Source organism: Microtus pennsylvanicus, chromosome 12 (assembly GCF_037038515.1).
Source record: "Microtus pennsylvanicus isolate mMicPen1 chromosome 12, mMicPen1.hap1, whole genome shotgun sequence".
Lineage (NCBI taxonomy): Eukaryota > Metazoa > Chordata > Mammalia > Rodentia > Cricetidae > Microtus > Microtus pennsylvanicus.
In genome coordinates, this window is record NC_134590.1 from 92,001,606 (window position 1) to 92,023,765 (window position 22,160).

Sequence of the window (22,160 nt, forward strand, 5' to 3'; positions counted from 1 at the left end):
CGCGTGCGCGTTCGGCAGAAACGACCGAGGCTGCGCGTGGGACCGGTTGCGCGTGCGCGTCACCGACGCGAGGCCGGCGGAAGCTGGGACGTGGGACCGAGGAGGTGCGTCAGAGCGGTGCGCCTGCGCAGCCGCAAAGGGAGGCGGGAGGAAGCGAGTGCGTTTTCCTCTTAGGCGGCGCCATTTTATGCTCCCAGCCGCCGCAGCCGCGGGCGGCGTGTGTGTAAGGTTGCGGAGCGGGTGGGGAAGTCGCGGGAGCGAGGATGGCGGACCCCGTGGCCGGGTCTGGCGACCCCGGCTCCGGTCCGGTCGCCTCGGAGACCGGGACGCGGCGGCTCAGCGACCTGCGGGTGATCGACCTGAGGGCGGAGCTGAAGAAGCGGAACCTGGACACGGGCGGCAACAAGAGCGTGCTGATGGAGCGGCTGAAGAAGGTGAGCGGGCTCCGGGCCGGCGCCGGGAGCCGGGCGCGCCTCTGCTCCCGCGGGCTCGGGGCGTCTCAGCCCGAGGCACCGGCGAGCCGAGGCTGTGTGACCTTGGCCAGCCGCTGCCCTCTCTGTGCCTTGCATTGGCCCAGGGTTCGCACGGTGTGCCGGGGCAGGTCTCCGCGCGCCCGCGTTCACCTCTGTTTACTCTGCCCGGGCCGTGCCCACTCCCACTTCTGCTCCCCTCGCACTTTCCTGGCCTCGAGCCTGCTTGTCATCTTGGGTCAACGTAAGATGTCACCTCCCCGCCTGTCTTGTCCCGTGCGCTTCTGCACTTGACAGAGTGGCCTGTGTGGAGCGGGGTTCGTAGGGTTAGGGCTGCCGGCGGAAGGCGTCAGGATACTTGGAGGGAGAAATGACCAGCTTGCCTTCGTCCCCAGCCCGTGTTAGGTTTTTCCTCGAAGAAGGCACCGACTTTCTCCCCGCCCCTCCCCTAGCCCAGGCTGGCTTCAGACTTGCTGTGTAGCCCAGACTAGCCTGGCGCTCCCGATCCTCCTGCCCCCGCTTCCCAAACGCTGGGTTTGCTGATGTGCACCGTCGTGGCGGGCTAATGGTAGCTCTTGAACCTCGCTCGACCCTTTGCCCTCCCTGAACCGAGGACATCTGTCCTGTCATCGGCCCTGCGTGCGATGAAAGGGCAGGAGAACGTGAGATAAGTGGTCCTTTTGTGAATGGCCACTAACCCTGATTTGGGGGTAATACTTGGAATTTTTTTTTTCTTTTTTTTTGCCAGTGCCTGGATTATATTCAGGGCCACATGCCACCAGTTGAGTGCATGACCACAGTGTGATGACCCTGATTCTGAGACCCAGGCTTTCAGCTTTCCTTTCTCTGGATTTTTGGTTTTAGCACGACAAGGGAGCCAACTGTGTTGGGTGAGACCTGAAACCCACATTGTGAACGCTCACTCGCTGTCTCTGTGGATGGTTTCGCAAGATCGCTACTTTGAAAGAACAGCTTGTGCCAGGCACTCTTGATAAATTACATTGTTTCAAAATCCACCCTCTCTTTGTCAGGCAGTTAAGGAAGAAGGACAAGAGCCTGAGGAAATTGGCATTAGCTGGGGAACCACAAGCAAGAGGACCGGAAAGAAATGCTCCAAAGGTACCTTCCTGTCTCACCCTGGGAAGAGTGTCAAGCTGGGCTGCTGCCCTTCAGCGCCCCCCTCACACACACACACTGACTGACCCCTTAGCCTGGGGAATGAGTGCCGACTGAGCTGCTGGCCTTGAGGGTCCTCACACACACACTCTTCCCCCACCTCTCTCCCCCCATCTCCCTCTCTACTTCTCTTCCCCTCCCTCTCTCTTTCACACACGTGTGCACATACGCACGCATACACATTCCACACTCACACTGACTACTCCTTTTTGACAAGTGGCCAGTGTCGGGTACAGGAGGAGGACCAGGGCAGGAGCCAAGAAGTGAATTGTATGACACAGACACCTCATAAGGGTGACATGGTGCTGAGATAAGCTCTCTGGCTTTCCCAAGTGTGGGCTCTACCCCAAGCCATGGTCCCAGCACTAGCTTGTTTTCTTGAAAGGTGCCGCGGGGAAGTTCTCATAGCCGGCCACGGTCTTCTCATCCAAGGCACACTGAGTTGAGGCTGTGTAGGATGGTTTGCTGAGGGAATATAGAGGAAGTCATAGCATTTCTAATGGTTGTGGTCTGTGTGTGCATGCATGTGTGCAGTGTGCATACTTACACATGCATGTGGGAGGCTGTGGCCCCTTGGTGTCACATTATCCACCTTGGCTTTTGTCTGTGTTGAGATTTATTTTATATGTGATTGTTTGCCTCGGTATGAGTGTACCCCACATGTGCAGTGGCCACAGATCAGAAGCAGGTCTTGGATCCCTTAGAGCTGGAGTCAGGTGGTTGTGAGTCTGTATGGTTGCTAGGAGCTGAAGCCTGTCCTATACTTTCAACCACAGAAATGTCTGTCCCAGTCCATCTTCCTTGGCTTTGAAATGGGTTTACCTGATCTACCTTGGAGATTTGGCTGGGCTGCTGACCTGAGTCCTGGGGATCCTCCTGTCCCCACACAGCAGCTCTTCATGTGGTGCTGGGGATTGAACCCAGGCCCTTAAGCTCACACACCCAGTGCTTCACCAGCCTAGCCATTTGCTCATCTTCCTGAAGTCAGTTTTTACCAGCAGCTTCTAGGACAACTTTTCCTCAACACTCAGGAGGCTGAGGCAAGAAGATGGACAATTCCAGGGAGGCAGGGCTATGTGAGGTTCTTGTTTAAAAAACAACCAAGGGCTACTAAATTAGTTCAGCTACTAAAGGTGTTTGCTGCTACTCCTGAGGCACTGGTTGGTCCTCAAGACCCATGTGATGAGAAGAAATGACTGGCTCTAGAAGTTGAACTCCGCCTTCCACATCCCCGCCACGCTCCTTGGTGTGTCATATGATAACTTTTGTTTTTAAAACACTTGCCTTGAAGGCCTAGTGTGCCCCCTGGGTGCTTGTGTCACAGACACTAGCTGACTGGTCTCAAGCGTATCAGATCAGTGGGCAGCATTGTCAGGTAAGCTTGGAGGAGGAGGCAGTGGTCTGCTTGGTTGGAGAGTGCCTCCTCTGGAGGTGCTTGGGAGTGGTCTTTAGTGTGATGTGCTAGCCCTTGGCCTCCGGGCCTTCGAAGGTTTTGTGATGGCCCAGGCAAAGTGGGAGGAAGTTCCAGGAAAATCACAGCCACTGCTCTCAGAGGTAGGAGGTAACTCAAAGGGATTGGGCTGGGCAAGTGTCCACCTAGCATTTGTCCCAGAGCCCCCAAACATAGTTAAATCGCTGAATGGTTCTGACCCCTGCAATTCATGTTGGATGTGTCCTGTGTTTGAGTTGTGACATGGAGCTCCTAATATGTCCTATGGAGGTACTGCTTGCCACCAGAGGAGCATGACTATTCTGAGTACCCTCCCACTTTACAGCTGAATAAGGTGCTGTAGGCATCATAGGGGTTATTTGGTTCTGAGAATTGAAGTGGGACCACTAGGCAAACCCAGCCCACCCAGCTGTGGAGTTGGCCTGGTTTTTGATTGTTCGTCCAAACTTGAGTTCTTAGAGGGCTCTTTTGGTGTCTGTGTGGATTGGATTGGAGTGCACGTATGTAGTCAGCAGTGGACTGGCCTCAGTTGTGATCCATGTGATTTCCTGGGACAGGTTCTCACTGCCTAGCTGGTTGGCCATCAACCCGGGGATCCTCCATTCTCCACTTGCCAGTATTCTTCAAATAACGTCCACCTTGATTTGTTTTGTTTTTAGTATATGTATGTGCACATGCATGTCCTTGAGGATGTGTACACGGAGATGACACGGTGCAAGTACAGACATCAGAGCGGACTTGCTAGGAGCCATTTCTCTCCCTCGTGTGATCCAGGAATCAAACTTGGGCTCTTAGGTTTGGCAGCAGCTGCTTTGCTCACAGAGCCATCTCATTCCTTTTATTTTTGTTTTGACGTTTTTCTGAGTGGTGGCCCACGTCCGGCATGAGAGCACAGCTGTGCAGTGGATTCTGAGGTTGGAAATTGGGCATGTGACTCCAGGGGAGAGTTGGTAATGGATCCAGACACAGGAAGCAGGGTGAGACAGAAGTGAGACAGAGCCTTCTCACAGAGACAGACTTCTTTGAGCAAGGCTCTGCCTCCTAACACTCTCAACCTCTGGGTGGCAATCCCTTTGCAGTCAAACAGCTGTCATAGGAGTCATTATAGATGATTGTGAGACACTAATGTGGGTGCTGGGAATTGAACTCAGAACTTCTGGAAGGGCTGCCAGTGCTCTTGACCCCTGAGCCATCTCTCTACCCAGCAAAACTAATTCTATGGTTGGGGGTCACCACAACATGAAGAGTTGTATTAAGGCGTCCCAGCATTAGGAAGGTTGAGAAACACTGCCCTGAAAGGTCCATCCATAATCTCCCAACCAACACTGTGAACTGGACACAAAGTCTTCTGATACCTTGACGTGTGTCATCCAAATCACACCTGGCAAGTGCTTTTATTTGCTGGCGTGGGACTGCTGAGTCAGCTAAACTGTCTGGCCCAAAAGCGCCCACCTATTTGTCTGCACCACCCTGGCCTTGGGACGACAATGCAGACATCACCACATCCAGCATTTACAGGAGTGTTGGGGCTGAATTTGGAGTCCTTGTTAATGTTGAGCAATATCCCCAGGCAGTTGTTTCATCGGATGATACTTGAGTTTTGTTTATGGTTTGATGACTTTCCCAGTATTTAATCTTTTTAGAAGTTACCTGGTGTGTTGGCAACCAACACAAAAGTCAGAGGGACACGGGTCCCTAGGTCATGGATGCCTACTGTGTTTCCATTATGCAGGGTTATAAAGCATCCTGAGTATTTCATCCTATTGCCAGAGGCTTCAGGTGATGTCTAGGTCACATGTGTATGTGCATACATATACACACAAGCACACCTGCATGCCAGGGATGCTGCTCCCTCCTCCCAGGTCTCAAACTTTGATTAACCCTCAAAAACCGTCCTTTTCCTCTTTGGGATGCAGTTAGAACACCCCTACAGAGTTCATTTTCTTTCACAAAACCATTGATGGAACTCAACTTACCACAGGTGTCACCTTAAAAACAGTTGTGGGGCTGAGATGGCTCCATCTCCTGAGTTGTTGCCACAGAATTAATTATAAGGGTGGGCCTGAGTTCATATCATTTCCAGACTTGGAAAACCAAGTCTGGTATGTATTTATAGCTACAGTGCTGGGAGGTGGACACAGGAGGATCCTTTGGGTTTGATGGCAGGCAAGTCAGCAGGCTCCAGGTCAATAAGACCCTATACCAGTAATTAATGTGGATAACAGTTTGCGGGAGACACCCGTTGTTGACCTCAGACCACAACGTGCACATGTGCATGTACCATGCAAATCAGCCCTAAGTTGCAAGCAAGCACTTTTAGGGAGCAGAATAGTGGACCTAGTCAGCAGTCCAGCATGTCCAGAGACAGCGCCGCAGGTATCCCATACCCTTTCCTGGAGTGATGGGAGGCAGGGACAGGCATCTCTGAGTTTGTAGAAAGGGAGTTCCAGACTTTTCCTCTGTTTTTTGAGGTGTTTAGTCTGGGGCAGTTTTGAGATCTCCTAAGGCTTTTTTTTTTTTTTTTTAAGATAGGGTTTCTCTGTAGCTTTCTCAGAGTCTGAGAGCTTTGCTAAGATGATTGAAGTCTTGGCTGGGAAAAACATCCCACCTAGACAGGATCTCTGCAATACGGAGGAATTCTGAGGCTGGCTCTGGACTCTAACCCAACTGACACTATTCTATAATTAGGATTCAAGATGGAGGAGGAGGGCGGCGAGGACAACGGCCTGGAAGAAGATTCCAGAGATGGGCAGGTGTGTTGGGCCTGGGGGCGGCACACCTTCCCACATCCCATGGTCTTGGTGACTGACGTACTCACTCCCCTCACAGGAGGACGGGGTTGTGACTCTGCAGAGCTCACAGGACAGGGACACCATGGACACAGGTGTGCCAGATGGGACGGAGGCTGAGGACCTCATTGAGCCCTGCTTGGGGGAGGGCAACACCGACGACTGCGTTCTTCCTGCCTTCGTTGACAGTAAAGAGTACGTGGCCGCGCAGCTGGGACAGCTTCCAGCTCAGCTCCTGGAGCATGCTGTAGGTAACTTGCAGCCACGCGTGCGCCAGCGGCCCTGGGGGCTCAGCATCAGGGCTACCCAGGTCCTGGTAGAACCAGACCCGATTAATCCCTCCACAGTCAGGTGCCGGTGGCTATTGCTCTGGGATAGCGCTGGGAGTGCTGTGGACTCACAGAGAGGGGCGTGTGGGTGGCATGAAGGCTCCTCGGGTCACAAGGGTTTTAAGTGCTGTGGAAACACACTCCACAGAGCAGGTTGTTTTCTGTCACCTGGTGTTGCTGTCAGTTCTCAAGGCCTGAGCCCAGCACGTGTCTGTCCCATGGGCACCTGTTGTCCTTTTTAGGCTGACTTTGCATGGCACTAGCAGCTAGTTGATTCAGTGTAGTCTGGTCTCCTTTCTGAGGGACTTGCTAAGACTCATCAGCTTCAACTGAGGCTGGGATCTATGAACACCTCCTAGTGGGAATGGATAAACTGGAGGTCCTCCACTATGCACAGTCTGCGTGCAAGTAAGATTGAGGTAGTAAGGGTGAATGAAGAGGCACCCAGTTTTCACCTGGGATGTGAGTCTCGCCCTTAGAAATGGCTGGGGACGTCCGTCCTCGCTCAGCCATCACAAGGGGCACCTGCTGCATGAGGAGAGCCGCTGTCCGCCTCAGCCTGGAGTCAGGGGCAACTGTGCTATCTCAGCTGAGCAGTGATGGGTGCTGTGGAGGAGTGGACAGAGGTGTTCGCTGCTCTGGCCTCCACGAAGTCATGTTTTGATTCATTTTTCCAGGTGAATGAGGATGTCTTTAAGACTCCGGAAGCTTCAGCGTCAGACCTCAAAGTAACTCTGGTGAGTAGCGTCTCCCTGTGGCTCTGCATTGTAGAAGAGACTGAGTGTGTGTCTGAGTCTGTGTGCATGAGTGTATGGGTGTGTATATGTGTGTGTCTGTGGGGGGGGCTTCTGAGTGTTTGTGTGTGCCTGTGTGTAGAGCACACATACACTGGCTGTTCACCCTGTGGCAGTTGCCGAAGGGACAGTTACGGCAGCAAATGTCCCTTAGGTCACATTCCAGGGGTTTAGTCTTAAGGTCAGGTGACTGTATTGTTACATGTCTGAGAGGAAGAACACCAGGCAGTGAGAAAGTGTGCTAGAGGAGGCTGCTCGGTGGCCAGAGAACAGAGAAGACAGTGCAGACTCCTTCTTCCCCAACCAGCACTTTCCCCTTGTCTGTTCACAACCCCCAAAGGAGGGAGCCGTTGATGGGGCCAGAGCCCTATGACTCAGTCACCTCCAAACCTTACAGTGTAGTACAGATGCTAGCCGGACCTGCATTTGGAGGCTGTAGTGTGGTTTGTGGAGATACTGCGAGGTGGGACTTAGGGACCAGAGGGCCAGGTGACTGTGCTCTATAAGTGCCTGGAAGGTTCCCAGAGAAATTCAGGCTTGGAGTTAGTGTGGCTGAGTTCAAGGATGAACTTGGTGTGGTGGTGGCCCTGAGGCAAGAAGGGATGCAGCTCCTGGGGTTCAGAGATGCTAGTGTTGGGAACTGTTGGGTCCCAGGAGTGCAGGGTGTGGCCACTCTCCTGAATGAGTAGGCAGGCTTCCTTAAATCCCAAGCTCTGGGGTCAGGGAGGCACTGCCTTGCTCTTCTGTGTCTTTGCTACCTGGAAAATGGGCGGAATGGGATTTGGTCATATGCTTAGAGGAGCATCTCAGCCTGTACACAGGAGCTTCTTCATGGCACAGCTGTCTGAAGGGACGCATCAGTGGATGAAGCCTTGGTGACATCTGTGCCTGGGGTCCGTGGCCGTGCTATTCAGAGTGACATGTGCCCTTCTGTTCTCTCTCCAACAGGCTGATGAAGGAGCCCCCTTGGAACCAGGTACTGCTGAGACAGGCAAAATTGTGGCTTGGCGCCCTGCTGCTTGCGCTTAAGTCCGTCTGTTCTCAAGCTGTGTTATGGTCTTGTAAATCACCCCAGTGGTGGACGGTCCCAGTCACACAGAATCAGAGATTGGAAACCCACTGTATCACCAGATCTGTGTGCGTGCTGTGGCAGTCCAAGGGCAGCCTTGGGGGCAGATGTGACACTTGCATCAGATCGTGCAGAGTGTTTGTAAATGGCCCCTGGGTGAGGCTGTGTGTCCACACACGAGGCAGATCTTGTGATACCATACCCAGTCACAGTCAAGGGTTTGAAGCAGTTGAGGCAGGCCAAGGCTGTGGTAGGGCACTTAATCCCGGAGCCACCGATACCAGAAGACAAGTGGGTCTCTGCCAAGATGTTCATCCTGGGCCCTTCTGGACTGCCGAGTTCTCACAGGCGAAGAGCAGCTCCAGTCACCTGGGACTGTGGTGCTGAACTCAATCACTCAAGCCGGGAGCAGCAGGCTCCTCAGTAAACGGTGACTGCCATGGCTTCAACACCATAAACATTGGAAGGAAGTCTGAAGACACAGATGTGCTTGAAACCATGAAGAAAGCTGTGGAAGCTGCGCCGTGGTTATGGGGTGGGAGGGAGGGCGCCTCTGCCCTTAGCGCAGGCTGGGGGCGCCCATGGCTGAGGGCGCAGGTAGGGTGCAGGCGCTGTGTAGCGGGTTTTCCAATCTCTGTGTAGCCAGCAGTTCTGTCGGTGTGAGCGGGGCCGCCGCGCCCGAGCCGCAGTTGTGATTGCTTTATTTCCCTGGTGATTAAACCTTGTGCCATTCTATTCCTGTTAAATCCGTAGAAAATGAGAAAATACTCGACATTTTGGGGGAAACTTGTAAATCTGAGCCAGTAAAAGAAGAAGGTTCGGAGCTGGAGCAGCCCTTTGCCCAGGCCACGAGTAGTGTGGGGCCAGACAGGAAGCTGGCGGAGGAAGAGGACCTATTTGAGAGCTGCGGACAACCGGAAGAGGAAGAGCAGGAAGAAGAGCAGGAAGAAGAACAAGAGGAGGAGGGAGATTTAGCTTTGGTCCGCAACAGCGAGTCTGAGTCTCCAAGTACTCGGTGTCAGTGGAGCGAGGCAGACGCCCCATTAGCAGTAGTGAAAAGGGAGCCGGTGAAGGTGATGAGCCAAGGTGCCAAGCGCAGGTGGAAGTACAAGCAGGCTCGACTGCGCCGGGCGCAGACAAAGCTGTCGGGCGGAGGCCCCGGGATGGACCACGAGCCTGTAGGGCTAGAGGAGCCAGTTGAGCAGAGTAGCACAGCTGCCCTGCTCACGGATGCCACCAGCCAGGAGCTGGTGAGAGCGCCCACAGCAGCTTTGAGCCCTGAGCCCCGAGATAGCAAAGACGACGTGAAGAAGTTTGCTTTTGACGCTTGTAATGACGTCCCTGCAGCTCCTAAAGAGTCCTCAGCCAGTGAGGGCGCTGATCAGAAAATGAGGTTTGTTGATTCTCAGTCCTAGACCAGACGCTATCTCCTTTCATTGTCACTAGTGACACACGTGAGCTGTTTAGAGCCTGCAGTCGGCAGCCACGCTGCCCAGCGCTAGCTCCTTCAGGCAGCTCCATGTCTCTGCGTATATTTAAGGGGTGATGATTGGTTTTCCCTTGCTCAGCCTGTCATGGTTGAGTTCTTAAATTGATGACTGGTATCGCCAGCTAGACTGAATTGCTCTGTAGGGAACTGACACTGTATTCTTGTGGTCAGTTTAATTTGAGACTAATTCCCTGGTAGGTATGCAGTTTTAGCACATTCATTCTTTGAAAGTAGTTCACTTCACCTTTTCCTTGTTGCAATAACATTTGTTTTTGTCTCTAGCTCTGTTAAGGAAGAACAGGATATAAAGCCAGTCATTAAAGACGAGAGAGGTAGGTGCTTCCCTTGGTTGTGTTTCCATGTGGTGGTCCGGGTAGGGGTGGACTGCAGGCTACCACATGTGCCCGTTGCCCTGTACATGGCCCTTCCGTGAACCACTGTCAGGGTTCTGAGTGTCTGCATCACAGGGTAGCACACCCAGACAGGAACACCTCTGCTGTGTTAGGGACAGGTGCCTGTAGGACCCCCTTGAGCTGTCTTGCAAAGCCATCTCTCTGCCACAGGGTATTACTCTGATTATCTGGGGTGAAGACTCTGGTGGCTTTGTGTAAAGTCTCTGCACTATGAACCTGAGGGTTCTGTCCATCCATGGAACCCCAGCCAGCACTGGGGAAGCAGAGGCATGACGAGCTCTGAGCTTTGCTGCCCCACCTGTCCAGCCTAGTCTGTGAGCTGCAGGCTCATTGGGCTGTGTCTCAGAATAAGGTAGAAAGTAAGAAAGATCCTGGGCGTTGACCTCTGGCCTCCACATGCACGCATAGTCACAGCAGATGGAATCTTGTAACGTCTTCCCTGTGTGGTGGATGTTGAGCTTGGTGGATGGGTCCTGCCTTAGCGGCACTGATGACCTCCTCTCCCCAGGCCATGCCAGCTGTAGCTCGGGAAGGAACCTGTGGGTCAGCGGGCTATCCTCCAGCACACGTGCTGCTGACCTCAAGAGCCTCTTCAGCAAGCATGGGAAGGTAGGGCCCCACCCCTGCCCACCAGTGAGTGGATGAGGGAGCTGGCCTCCTAGCTCTTAGTGTTCTTTTCCTTGGATGTTGGTTCCCACACTTGGCAAGCGCTCTGCCACTGTAGATCCACCCCCATGATTTGGACTTGATGACCTAAAGCTCACTTTGTAAATCAGGCCGAGTTCAGACCCAGCTTCCCTGCCCTGTTTCTTGTTGCTGGAATCGGACTGTCTCCCTCCTAACACATGGGGAGCAGCTGTGGTGACAGGCCTCTGCTGGGAAAGCGCTCACCTGGCTAACAGGAGCCCTGGGCTCCATACCCAGCACTCCATAAACTAGACAGGATCTCCGCACTCTTGAGGTGGCGGCATGAAGACCAGTTTCACAGTCATTCAAAGTCATCCTGGGCACCCCAGTGAATTAGAGGTCAGCTGGGACATAGAAGGAAAGAAGCACCCACTTGGTTCTGCTCAGAGTACCCATAGTACAGCAGGGAGACAGTTCACACGAACTTAGCTCTTTGCAAGGAGTCCTCTGAGTCTAAGGCCAACACAGCAGGCTTGTATGCCCATAAGGAAACTGTTGGCCTCTGTCCTTCAGCCTGGAGCATCTTGAAAACTTGAGCAGGAGAGTGGGTCCAACTTCTCACTAGTGCAGTACACGCTTCAGAGCTTCCCTTGGGGACAGGAGAGACTCCCCTGCCCTGGGGTAGTCTGAGCAGGGGCACACAGCACTCTGGACAGGGGTGTGCTCCCTGCAGGAGTCTTCATTATCCCTTGGTGCAGGCCTACGCAGCTGCTCTGAGTGGTTGTCACGCCCCCTGCAGGTGGTGTCATAAGACAAGCCCTGAGGCTCCCACCGTTTTTGTTTTCAGGGGCTGCTTTCCTGCATGCATTGCAGGGTGCAGAAGCCAGAGTGCCCTAGCTACGTACACTTGAGAGCCTGTGAGCCTGGTTATCTGCTATCTGCATAAGTCTCAAGGACAGCAGGGGCTGAAAGTTGGGGGGGGTCTTTTTCTCCCCCCCCCCATTTCTTTTAACCCCCACCCCGCTGAAGGTCAGGTTCCTAATACAGTGGTCAGGGGTGGGCCAGGTGCACATCTAGATGTGAGCAGCATCTCCATTATGAGAAGGGAGGTATGTAGAGGGACACATGTCCAAGGGTACTGTGCCCCCAGTCCCTGACTGTCCGAAGTCCAAGCCTTTTGGTGCAGTTGTCCCTCTGGCTGTTTGACTCCCTGGATGCTGGGGGAGGCATTGTTTGCGAGTGTTGTGAATGATGTTCTGTGTGCTGGAGTGCAGTGTGGCGCCAACTCCTGCTGCTTTACTGTTTTCATGTTACCGGTTATGTCTGACATGAAAAGCAGAGTTCAGCAGCCTTCAGGCCTCCCTCCTGCAACACATGTGACTGTTGAGGGCTCAGTGTCCAACTGGGCTTGATTTATTTGTCTTTGTTCAACTACCCACTACATTTTTCTCCCACCATTTTCAGAAGAACATGTTGGGTTTTCTGGGCTCTGCTTTTTTAGCCCCCAGCTCTCCTACCTCCCCAGGCCTGGATGGAGTCCCTGCTTTTGTGGCGTTCTAGTAGATTTTCTTGCACTTTGTTCAATGGCCTCTGCTGTATGATGCCAGTCAATCTTTTACCTTCAGAAACTGGGTTCTGGTGATTTGTGGGTTCTTATATTCCCTAATATGCTGAGCAACTTGTTGCCTCAGCAGATTCTGGCATGCAAGTTGTCCCATATCACCTGTGACTGGTCACAGTGCACCCCTGTCAGGTGCTGTGTCACCTGCTGGCTGTCCTACATGAGCAGTGAATGACCTGCCTTCCACAGGGCCTTCTCCCTACCTGAGAGGGGCCCTGAATGTATACCTGCCCATGCATGGCTCAGGCCACTCCCATCCAGCTCAGAGCCTCTACAACCCTCAGCTCACCTTTAACCGACCTCAGTTTCCCTCCCTGCCCATGGCCCAGAAACTCCACGCTTGAACCAAGCAGTCTGAATGATTTGTGTCTGGCAAAGCACCAGCCCTTCCCTTTGTTGTGGTGGCTACCACCTCTAGACATAGGGCCTGGCACAGAAGCCATGGCCCGGCAGGGGTTACCTTTGGCTGTGCGAAGTCTGTCTAGATTTCATATCTGTTCATATGACACTTGACTGGCTGTCTGTACTGTTTGTCACCATGAGAGCCACTGTGCTCTGACCAGTGGAGATTCTCTAGGACTCACAGAGGTGACTAGGCAGAGCTGAGTGCAGAGGATGGCAGCAGTGGGTGCCTGGTGCTTGATCCTTCGTGAGCCCTGTGTCTTGTGACGGGGCCACGTGTGTCCTTACACTAGTGTATTCTTTCCCTCGGAGGTTGTTGGGGCCAAAGTAGTCACCAACGCCCGGAGTCCTGGGGCTCGGTGCTATGGATTTGTGACCATGTCCACATCAGATGAGGCCACCAAATGCATCAGCCACCTGCACAGAACCGAACTGCATGGAAGGATGATCTCCGTGGAGAAGGTGAGATTCCTGCTGTCGCCACCCACAGCAGTGACAGGGCTGTGCTCCCCCCAAGTCACCACCACCCCGTTACATTCTAGGCCAAAAACGAGCCCTCCGGGAAGAAGTCGGCAGACAGGAGATCTTGTGACCTGAAGGAGAAGGTGCCAGGGCCGGACAGGCCTCACCCTGTGGAGATCAAGACGGAGAAGTACAGTGACGTGGTGGCCCTGTCCCGTGGGGTCCCAGTACCCTTCTAAACCCCACTTCCCAGCTGGTAGCCACAGGACAGGCAATGCAATCCCTAGTCAGAGCCCAGAGCCAAGTCACTGAGTAGCTTCCCAGCAGGCTCCATACCAGCCGTGGCAGGGGGGTTAGTGTACCGTCCTGGCCAGCCTTGACCTGGAAGGGTTTTCTGCGCCAACTCACCCAGATGTGCCCTGGATTTGCCAGTTCACAGCCCTCCTGCCACAGTACTGACCTTGAGTGGGCCATGTGTTCAACCCTGACAGATGTCACACAGCACCATGTTTACGCGGATATTAAAAATGTCCCTGGCATGCCGCACATCCCCACAGCATCCTTAGTACTTGGAGACAGGGTCTCAGGAGTGCTCTTGCCAAGGGACATGACTTACGTTTTGAGCAGAAATAGACAGGAAACCTGGCAAATCCCTGACAGCTTGTGTCCTTGCCAGCATTGAGGGAATTTTGGCAGGAGAGCTCCGTAGTGGGGAAGGTAGTTGTTAAGTGCCACATGAGTGTTGTTAGGGTGCAGGTGGGACTGGGCTTCGCAGCTGCACATAGGCTCCCCAGATTAGTCGAGAACAAGCTGGCCTTAGAGTGGTCACTGTTCCTCAAATCCCACAGTGAGGGTGACAGCAGTGAACCAGAATGTTGAGCGTTAGGGCGTTACTGGGACCATACATCAGACCCGGCCCTCTGGAGGGTGCAGGCTCTGGGGAAGCACCCAGCAGCATAGGTGGGGCTAGGACTCATTCTAGGAGGCTCCTGGCTGTGCCTTTGTCTAGACATGGCAGATGGCACACCTATGGCCTACTAATAGGGAGAAAACTCAGGCTTATTCTAGTAGTGCCATCTTGGGACATGGTAGCAGAACAGAGTCATTATAATGCCTGGGAAATCAGGGTCCCCTCTAATCAGAGTCTCACTAATAAATGAATTTGAAAACAGACATAGAGAATCTAAAGAGACAATCCAGGCAAAAGTGTAAGAACAAGTCAGGTCTCTGGCCAGCACCTGAGAGGAAGGTGGGAAGCAGCAGTGTGCGTCTGCAACAGGCCATAGAAGGTGGACAGAGCCCCTCCTGCAGCTCTGGGAAGGAAAGGGGGTTGTGGCTGGATAAACACTGTGTTTGCCTGGTATATAAGAGTGTAGAAACTGGGGGGGGGGGGTCAGGCCAAGCTTGCTCCCTGGGCTGATATCATGGGGACTCTGCCTTGCTTGTCCACATAGGGGTCAGTTAATTGGTGTTGATTTATTTAGAGATCGTATCTCACCTTGTGGCCTAAGCTGCATCTGCTGTAGTCTCCCAAAAGCCGGAGAAACGGGCTTACCCACTACCCTTCTGTGGAAGTATTTTTAGGGTGGGCAAGGTGGCCCAGCTGGTAAAGGTGTTCGCCAACACTGATGGCCTGGGTTTGATTCCAGAGTCTACTTGGTGGGAGAGCTGGTTCCTACAAGTTGTCCTCTGCTGTCTTAATGCATGCATTATGGGTACACCCACACACAGAAACAGTGAATGATTAGACTGGGCGTGTTCTCCAGCCCTGACTTCCATCCCTAGCACCATGGAGAACCAGGTGTCAGGGTACATGCCTGCCACCCCAGCATCAAGAGACAGGAAGGTTGGCAGTGTGGGTTAGCTGAGGTGCCCGGGTTCAGGAATACTCTAGCCCCGGTGTTTCCAGCTTTTAGGCCGCCAAAGAGAAGCCGGGGTGGTGTGGGCCTCAGATCTCCTTCGCTGGTGGGTGGGGCTGGTAATTCCCATGGAGGTCACCTGGAGGCTACAGCTTTCTGTTTTCAACAGAACTGTGATCAAGAAGGAAGAGAAGCAAGAAAGAAAGGAGGAGAAAAGGCCAGAAGACATTAAAAAAGAGAAGGATCAAGATGAGCTCACACCAGGAGCTGCTAGTCGGTCTCGAGTTGCCAAGTCAGGTGGGCTGTGTCTTGGACACTGGTGGAAGAGGTGGAGGCATGGCAGGGGAGGGGGAGGACCCAGGCAGGAGGCAACCAAGGTTCACCACTCACTGGGTTTTCTTTGTCGTATAGAGCAACAATCATAGACCATGTGATAGAACAGAAGTTTCTATTCTGCAAATCAGGCATAGGGGCATGGACCTATGTCACTCTCCTCAAAACTATGGCAGGGAGATTGTGATCAAGGCTAGTGCTAGCTATGACAGCCTAACAAACCCCTGTCACAAAATCACAGCATCAGGGGCTGGAGAGATGGTTTAGAGGTTAAGAGCATTGCCTGCTCTTCCAAAGGTCCTGAGTTCAATTCCCAACAACCACATGGTGGCTCACAACCATCTGTAATGAGGTCTGGTGCCCTCTTCTGGCCAGTAGGCATACACACAGACAGAATATTGTATACATAGTAAATAAATATTTAAAAAAAAAATCACAGCATCAGGTGTGCACCAGACCATGTGGGTGAAGTCTGGGGGTAGGCACTGCCACACAGGAGGAAGAAAAGGGTCTTGCTCCACAGTAGAGGGTAGGCCTAGTCAGGCCTGAGCCTAGGGCTATGTGTGGAGTCCGGTTCCTCCAGGTCCCTGTCCTGTCAAGGGCATGGTAGATGCCCTAGAGCACAGACTGCACTCGGAAAGCCAAGGCAGGAGGGCACCTTGATAAACCCATCTCAGGACAAAGCTGACAGCTTCTGCTGGGACCCTTTACAAATGTGCCTGTGCCTTGGGTGTACTCACATCCACAGTGGCCTCAGCAGGTTGCTCCTGGTGGTGCTCAAGTGATGACACAGAGCCCTCTACTGCTGCTGAGCTTGTGTTGCAGCTGGCATTCACATGGTGCAGCTTTCGAGGCTAGCACTGTGCCGTTTCCCTGGCCCCATGCATGATATTCCATGCTGTTTCCTCCCGTTTGATACTGGTCAACTGCACTACCTGCTGTCAAGTTTGTCTGAGATGCTGTTTCATCTTCTGTTGAGCCCAGTGGCTCTCTTCCCTAAAACAGCTTGAGATGTTCCTCTCAACAAAAGCTAAGATTTTAAAACTAAAAATGCCAGTCATCTTTAATCCCAACACTTAGGAAACAGAGGGAGACAGAGACAGATACCTGATTTTGAGCTCTGCCTGGTCTACATAGTGAGTTTCAAGATAGCCAGGACTACACAGAGAAAGCATTCTGTCTTGAAAACAACGAAATGAAAGGAAATTACAGCTTCTCCATGTGTTCAACCTCCCCAGAGGCACCATTTTCCTGATGGTTACACCTTGAGCCTGCAGTACAGACTGGGCATGTCTGCCTCACCACACAGTGAGGAAACTTGCCCACTGCTGGGTGACACTCCCACCAGGGTCACATTCTTTGCACACTTCTGGGGGTCTGCAAGGCTGAGGTATAGTGCGTCTATGTGCTCATGGCTGCCTGTGCTTTCATGCAGGAAGCAGAGGCACGGAACGTACAGTTGTGATGGACAAGTCCAAGGGCGAACCCGTCATCAGCGTGAAGGCCACCAGCAGGTCAAAGGACAGAGTAAGCATTGAGTGGCAGGTCTGGGCCCTGGCTGTCATCCTCTGTCCAGCTTTACCCACCTCCAGAACAGGAACTGAGGCATGGGCAGCCTTGGCAGAGATGGGCCCATCCGGCATAGTCTAGTGTAATGATGGCATGTTTATTTCTGCTGTTGGCCTTGTGCCAAGTGAATGCAAAGGAAAGTAGGACCTTGTCATTGGCGGTACCAGGGAGGTGTATGGGCTCTTCACTCTGGAACCATCTATCCAAAAAAGCCAGGCTAGCACACTGTGGTCCACCAGGCACAGGGCTGGGGTGCATCCAGTGATGAGTGCAGGCTCACATGGCAGTGCCTGCTGTTTCCACTCGTGCAGGGGACGTAAGTGAGCATTTGACTGGAAGCGCCCATAGCTCTCAGGGCTGCCCTCTGAACCCCAAGTACAATCCTAAAACCAGCAACTGCCCCCACAAAGACCATGGAGTGGGGCGACAATCAGTGTAACTGCAGGACACTCACACTGTAGAAGCATGAGGGCAGGAGCCCCTCGTAGCTCACAACTAGCTTTATGCCAAAGCCCCACTTCTGTCATTTTCCTTGTTGTTTACATGCATGTGGAGCAGCCCAGGGATCCCCGTGAGCTGCCGGCCTGGTCCTCTGAATTCAGAGCTTTCTGGTTGTTCCTAATTGGAAATGCTGGTGCTGCCCTCAGGGTCTGTGGGGCTTTGGCCAACCCTGCCTTCCACAAACATCTTGGCCATAAGAACCAGACTCTGCAGTTCAGAGGCTAAGGATAAGAGCCAGACAGTGCACCGGGCGGTGGTGGTGCACGCCTTTAATCCCAGCACTCAGGGAGGCAGAGACAGGCGGATCTCTGGGAGTTCGAGGCCAGCCTGGTCTACAAGAGCTAGTTCTGGGACAGGCACCAAAGCTACAGAGAAACCCTGTCTCGAAAAACAAACAAACAAACAAAAAAGCCAGACAGTGATGGTGCAGGTCTTTGACCCCAACAATTAGGAGTCAAACAAGGCAGTGTTTGTGAGTTCCAGGACAGTCAGGGTTAGACAGAGAAACCCTGTCTCGAAAAAAGCAAACAAACAAAAATCACAGGGCCAGAAGAGCAGGTATGAGCTCTCTATATCCTAGGCCGGCCTTGAACTTGCCCTCCCACGGTTTAGCGTAGGCTAAATTCAGATGTCCTGTCACTGCTGTGAGCAGTGAAGCTAGGCAAGATGGCTGGCATGTGCCAGGCCAACCACCAAAGCTCATGGCAGGACCTTAACCCTCTGCACTTCGCTCAGTTCTGACTAAGTCACTCTGGTCGGCAGAGCTCCAAAAGTCAGGACCGCAAGTCAGAGGGCCGGGAGAAGAGAGACATCCTATCTTTTGACAAAATTAAGGAGCAGAGGGAGCGTGAACGCCAGAGACAGCGTGAGCGCGAGATCCGGGAGACGGAGCGTCGGCGGTGAGTGGGGGCACTGGCTTAGCCTGCCTTAGTTCCTGTCTAAGGTTGGAAATGGTTCTTGGCACCATCAGAGGGTGTAAGGAGTAGTGTCCCTCAGAGCCAGGGCTTGTTCCTGGCAAAGCAGACCAAGGCCTGGCTGACAGAGGACCTTTGGCCTCTGCCGAGTCCTGATGGGGAGGGCTTGGCTGAGGCCGCAGCCTGCTGTCTGGGCTGATGGCCACCTGCCTGCAGGGAACGGGAGCAGCGGGAGCGCGAACAGCGACTGGACGCCTTCCAGGAGCGGCGCGAGAAGGCACGCATACAGCGGGAACGGCTGCAGCTCCAGTGCCAGCGCCAGCGACTGGAACGGGAGCGGCTAGAGCGGGAGCGGCTGGAACGCGAGCGTATGCGTGTGGAGCGTGAAAGGCGCAAGGAGCAGCAGCGCATTATGCGTGAGCGTGAGGAGCTGCGGCGACAGCAAGAGCAGCTGCGGGCTGAGCAGGAGCGGCGGGCGCTGCGCAGACCCTATGACCTGGAAGCCCGGTAAGTGTCATGCCATAGGCGGGTGCTGCCTCCTCTATGGAAAGCCATGTGGTGCTATTCCTTGGCCAGCTCTCTGCTGTGGCCACCCTGCATGCATCCTGTATTCATGGGCAGTGAGAGGCCATGGAGAGAGCAAGATGCTGCCAACTCTGAGCCAGTAGACAGTCACTACAGGCATGCTGAGGTTAGCCTGGAGGAGGCTCAGGCACCTGTGATTCCCATCACTTTCACAGAGTCCCAGGGGATAGGTTGACAGGGGAAGAGGCAGGGGACCCAGGGTGGTTCAGCACTGCTCATGCCTGTGGTGCTGGTGATAGCCCGCTCCCAGAAGCCTGCCTCCATCCTGAGATGACAGCACCATTGAGTACTGGATGCTGCTGCTGTCACCTTGAATGAAGTATTTTTGCAAAACCCAAACCAGGAGAGAGGACAGCTACTGGCCTGAAGGGAAGCGTGCAGCCATGGAGGACAGGTACCAAGACTTCCCACGGCCGGATCACCACTTCCACGACTTTGACCACCGGGAGGGTGGCCACTACCAGGAACATGTCATAGACAGGTCAGTTCCTCCCCTGCAGCTGCTCCCCAGGGTCATCAGGTGTGGCAGGTGGGTCCTAGTGCTCTCTGAAAAGCTCATTGCTTCCTGGGACCTCCAGGAAAACTGCAGGTATCACCAGGGAACACCAGACACCCTGTACCCACACAGTGGCTCCGCTGTCTTGACTGCCAAGGCCCCTCGTGCCTCTCAGAGGGCGCTAGTGCATCCTGGGCCTGCGCTCACACTGTACTCCCCCTTTCCTGGGGTCTTGTCAGGGCTGTTACTCCGGCTCCCCAGGCTGTCTGTATTCCAGATCAACTCACCCCTGTCCATTGTAGGCGCAAGACCGCTATCCTGGGTCTCAGGCTTTATGGAGATTGTTGCTGCCTGTTCTGCCCTGGCTCCCACCTCCAGAGAAGAGCCTTCCGTCTAATAGTCCCATCCTTGCCATTGTATTCCTAGGACAAAGATGCTGATGGGGAAGGGGGATACAGAACTTGTCCCCAAGGGAGACTTCTGCCTCCACCCTACTCCCATGCGCTCCCATATCATTGCCCTGTTCCCTTCGCAGGAGAGATGGATCCAGACCAGGAATGGAGGAACGTGATGGGCAGGTGAGTGGCAGTGGTCACCTGTGGCCCCTGCTGGGGAAGGAACAGCAGCTCAATTGCCCCTTAGTTGGGAACTTGGTGTCTTTGCCCTAGGGACCTTCATTGCCCCTCCAGTTGAGCTGTGTGCTGGGTGTCAGGAGAATACACCATGGTCTGAGTCTCCAGAGAGGAGATAGGGTCCTGTGGGATGGGCTTAGGTCAAGACAGGGCTTTGGAAAAGCTTGTCCCCTGGGTGTCCCTTGTTCTTGGTCAACAAGAGAGCTCCAGTGGGATGTGCACAGGCTGAGCTGCCTCATAGGTACTTTGCCACCCAGCTTTGTTGGACATCTAGGGGATGTGGGCTCAGTGGGGACAGAGGCTTGGTAGAGTATTAGAGCCTGGCCCTGTGTGTGCATGGGCCCCAGGAAACACCCCCGTCTCTCCCGTGCCCTCCTGCAGCACTACCTAGATGACCACCACAGCCACGGAGCCACCCTTGAGCACCATGGCTGGGACTCCCGGGACAGCTGGCGTGGCTACGGCTCTGACAAGGTGAATGAAGGCCAAGGCCTGTCCCCTACCCCCAGGTAAGTGCCCTCTGCAGGAAGAGCCTGGGGTGGCTTCTGGGTGCTCACGGAGGGGACAGGTGGTTTGAGGTGGAGCACAGGCTGGCTTCCACGCTGTCTGCTGATAGTCCCTCAGTGGAGCCTGTAGTAGAATGTTTTCATACTGAAAACTATGCCACAGCAGCCTGCACATCTCCCACCCGGACTGTGCACCACAAATCCACCTTTCTGGCTGTGTTCCCCATCTCAGGTGCTTCCCATCCTGCAGACATAATGCACACGCACGCACACACACACACACGTGTGCCCCTTTGTGTCTGGGTCTCACTGAATACTGTCCTTGAGACCCCACTATGCTGTGGTGTGTTTGGGGTGGTCCTATCTACCACAAAATAACATACTGTGGGCACTGCCATTTTCTCACACATTGACAGTGTGCCGTGCCCTCTGCCAGCTGTGGATCATGCTGCCAGCATTTGCTGCCTATGTGTTTGTCTCAGCATGAACCACTGTGACTGCTTGTGGCCTTACAGTGTGGGTGTCTTGGTGACTCTCCTTTCCCTGGTGGTGCCTGGCACCTTAATTGCCCACCTCTGGCCACAGTCCCATCTTTGTAGATGCCCTGGAGTAGGGCTCTTTCTAGTGTGATGGGAAGTGAGTGGGGACAGCCATGTTCTGTTTGTCAGAGTCGGCAGAGAATGGGTAGAGCACAACTCACGGTTGGAGGAGCAGCAGATTCCCGCCTGGCACAGTGCTGTGGACACAAACACGACAGGCCATGAGCACATACGGTGGCGAGGTACCAAGGGGGTGCTAGGGGTGGATGAGCACCAGGTCCATAGTACAGGCAGAGTCTACAGAGCCATTTGTCCTACAGGTGCCGAGCGGGGCCTTGCAGGACCTGGGCATGCACATGTGGCGGCAGGCCGGGGTGGCATGGCTGGGTAAGAAGGCTGCTATGCCAGCCACTGTCTTCTCCTTTCTCCCTCCCTCTGCACAGTTACACACTGGCTTGTCTGGTGTTGAGAGTGACCTGTATAGGGTCCTGTTCTCTGCAAGGTGGCACCTTGTAGTACCAGGCTTGACCATTGCAAACCATCTACCTTTGTTCTAGGCAAAGCAGCTTTGCACATGGTGGACATTCCCAGGGCCATGTGGTACCCACTGGTGGACTAGAAGGTGGTGGCATGACCAGCCAGGACCAGGGTGGCAGAGTCCTCCACCCCCACCTTCACCCGCACTTCACCCGCCGCTACTGAGTTGCCGTGGACCAAATCCTGCCGCTCCATGGAGGCAGAGGCTGTAGCTCAAGCCACTTTGCACTTAATGGCACCACCAGCAGTCGCAGATGCTGCCACTTGTCTGTGTGAACTCACTCTCCTGGTGTTTTTAATAAACATGTCCTATTCTGCCATTTGTAAGACAAGAGATCTGTTGTCAGGCATTCCATACCCCTCAAATGGCCTGTTCCATCCTGCCCAGCTCTTGTGGCTGCAGCTATGGTCCCTGCTCTTGGCCCATGCTCAGGGCCTAGCCTCAGGCGTGGCGAAATTGGAATCTCAGCCAGACCTGCCTCTAGCTGTGAGGTTGGGGTGACAGGTTCTCCTGGCAGAGCCACATCTGGGCTTCTGGGAGTTTTCTGTGTCAACCAACTGCTGGAGAAGTGTCCATAGTAGCTGGCCTGTAGTGCCT

The 22,160-nt window shown here is 53.9% G+C and overlaps 1 protein-coding gene across 4 annotated transcripts; it reads left to right on the forward strand.

Annotated features, from left to right (window-relative positions):
• Positions 1-145: 145 nt before the first annotated feature.
• Positions 146-21,894, forward strand: LOC142832260 (scaffold attachment factor B2-like). Of its 4 annotated transcripts, none has more exons than XM_075942606.1 (21): positions 151-434; positions 1,502-1,589; positions 5,785-5,849; positions 5,926-6,132; positions 6,892-6,951; positions 7,957-7,984; positions 8,831-9,470; positions 9,849-9,898; positions 10,488-10,588; positions 12,942-13,091; positions 13,172-13,281; positions 15,120-15,247; positions 16,719-16,810; positions 18,116-18,252; positions 18,484-18,774; positions 19,196-19,333; positions 19,884-19,926; positions 20,362-20,489; positions 21,155-21,267; positions 21,346-21,412; positions 21,583-21,894. In XM_075942606.1, the coding sequence occupies exons 1-21, from the start codon at positions 264-266 to the stop codon at positions 21,725-21,727; spliced, it is 2,952 nt and encodes a 983-aa protein (XP_075798721.1). In that variant the 5' UTR covers positions 151-263; the 3' UTR covers positions 21,728-21,894. The 4 variants fall into 4 exon arrangements, with proteins under 4 accessions (XP_075798725.1, XP_075798721.1, XP_075798723.1 ...); XM_075942609.1 differs by having other exon boundaries at positions 175-434; positions 1,506-1,589; XM_075942610.1 differs by lacking the exon at positions 8,831-9,470 and having other exon boundaries at positions 146-434.
• The last annotated feature ends 266 nt before the right edge of the window (positions 21,895-22,160 follow it).

Bases quoted from the DNA above. Each gene is read 5' to 3' on its own strand.
- LOC142832260 (XM_075942609.1), top strand. From the start codon at position 188: ATGCTCCCAGCCGCCGCAGCCGCGGGCGGCGTGTGTGTAAGGTTGCGG. The intron at 13,092-13,171 runs GTGAGATTCCTG...GTTACATTCTAG, and splicing joins GGATGATCTCCGTGGAGAAG to GCCAAAAACGAGCCCTCCGG. The intron at 13,282-15,119 runs GTACAGTGACGT...TGTTTTCAACAG, and splicing joins GTGGAGATCAAGACGGAGAA to AACTGTGATCAAGAAGGAAG.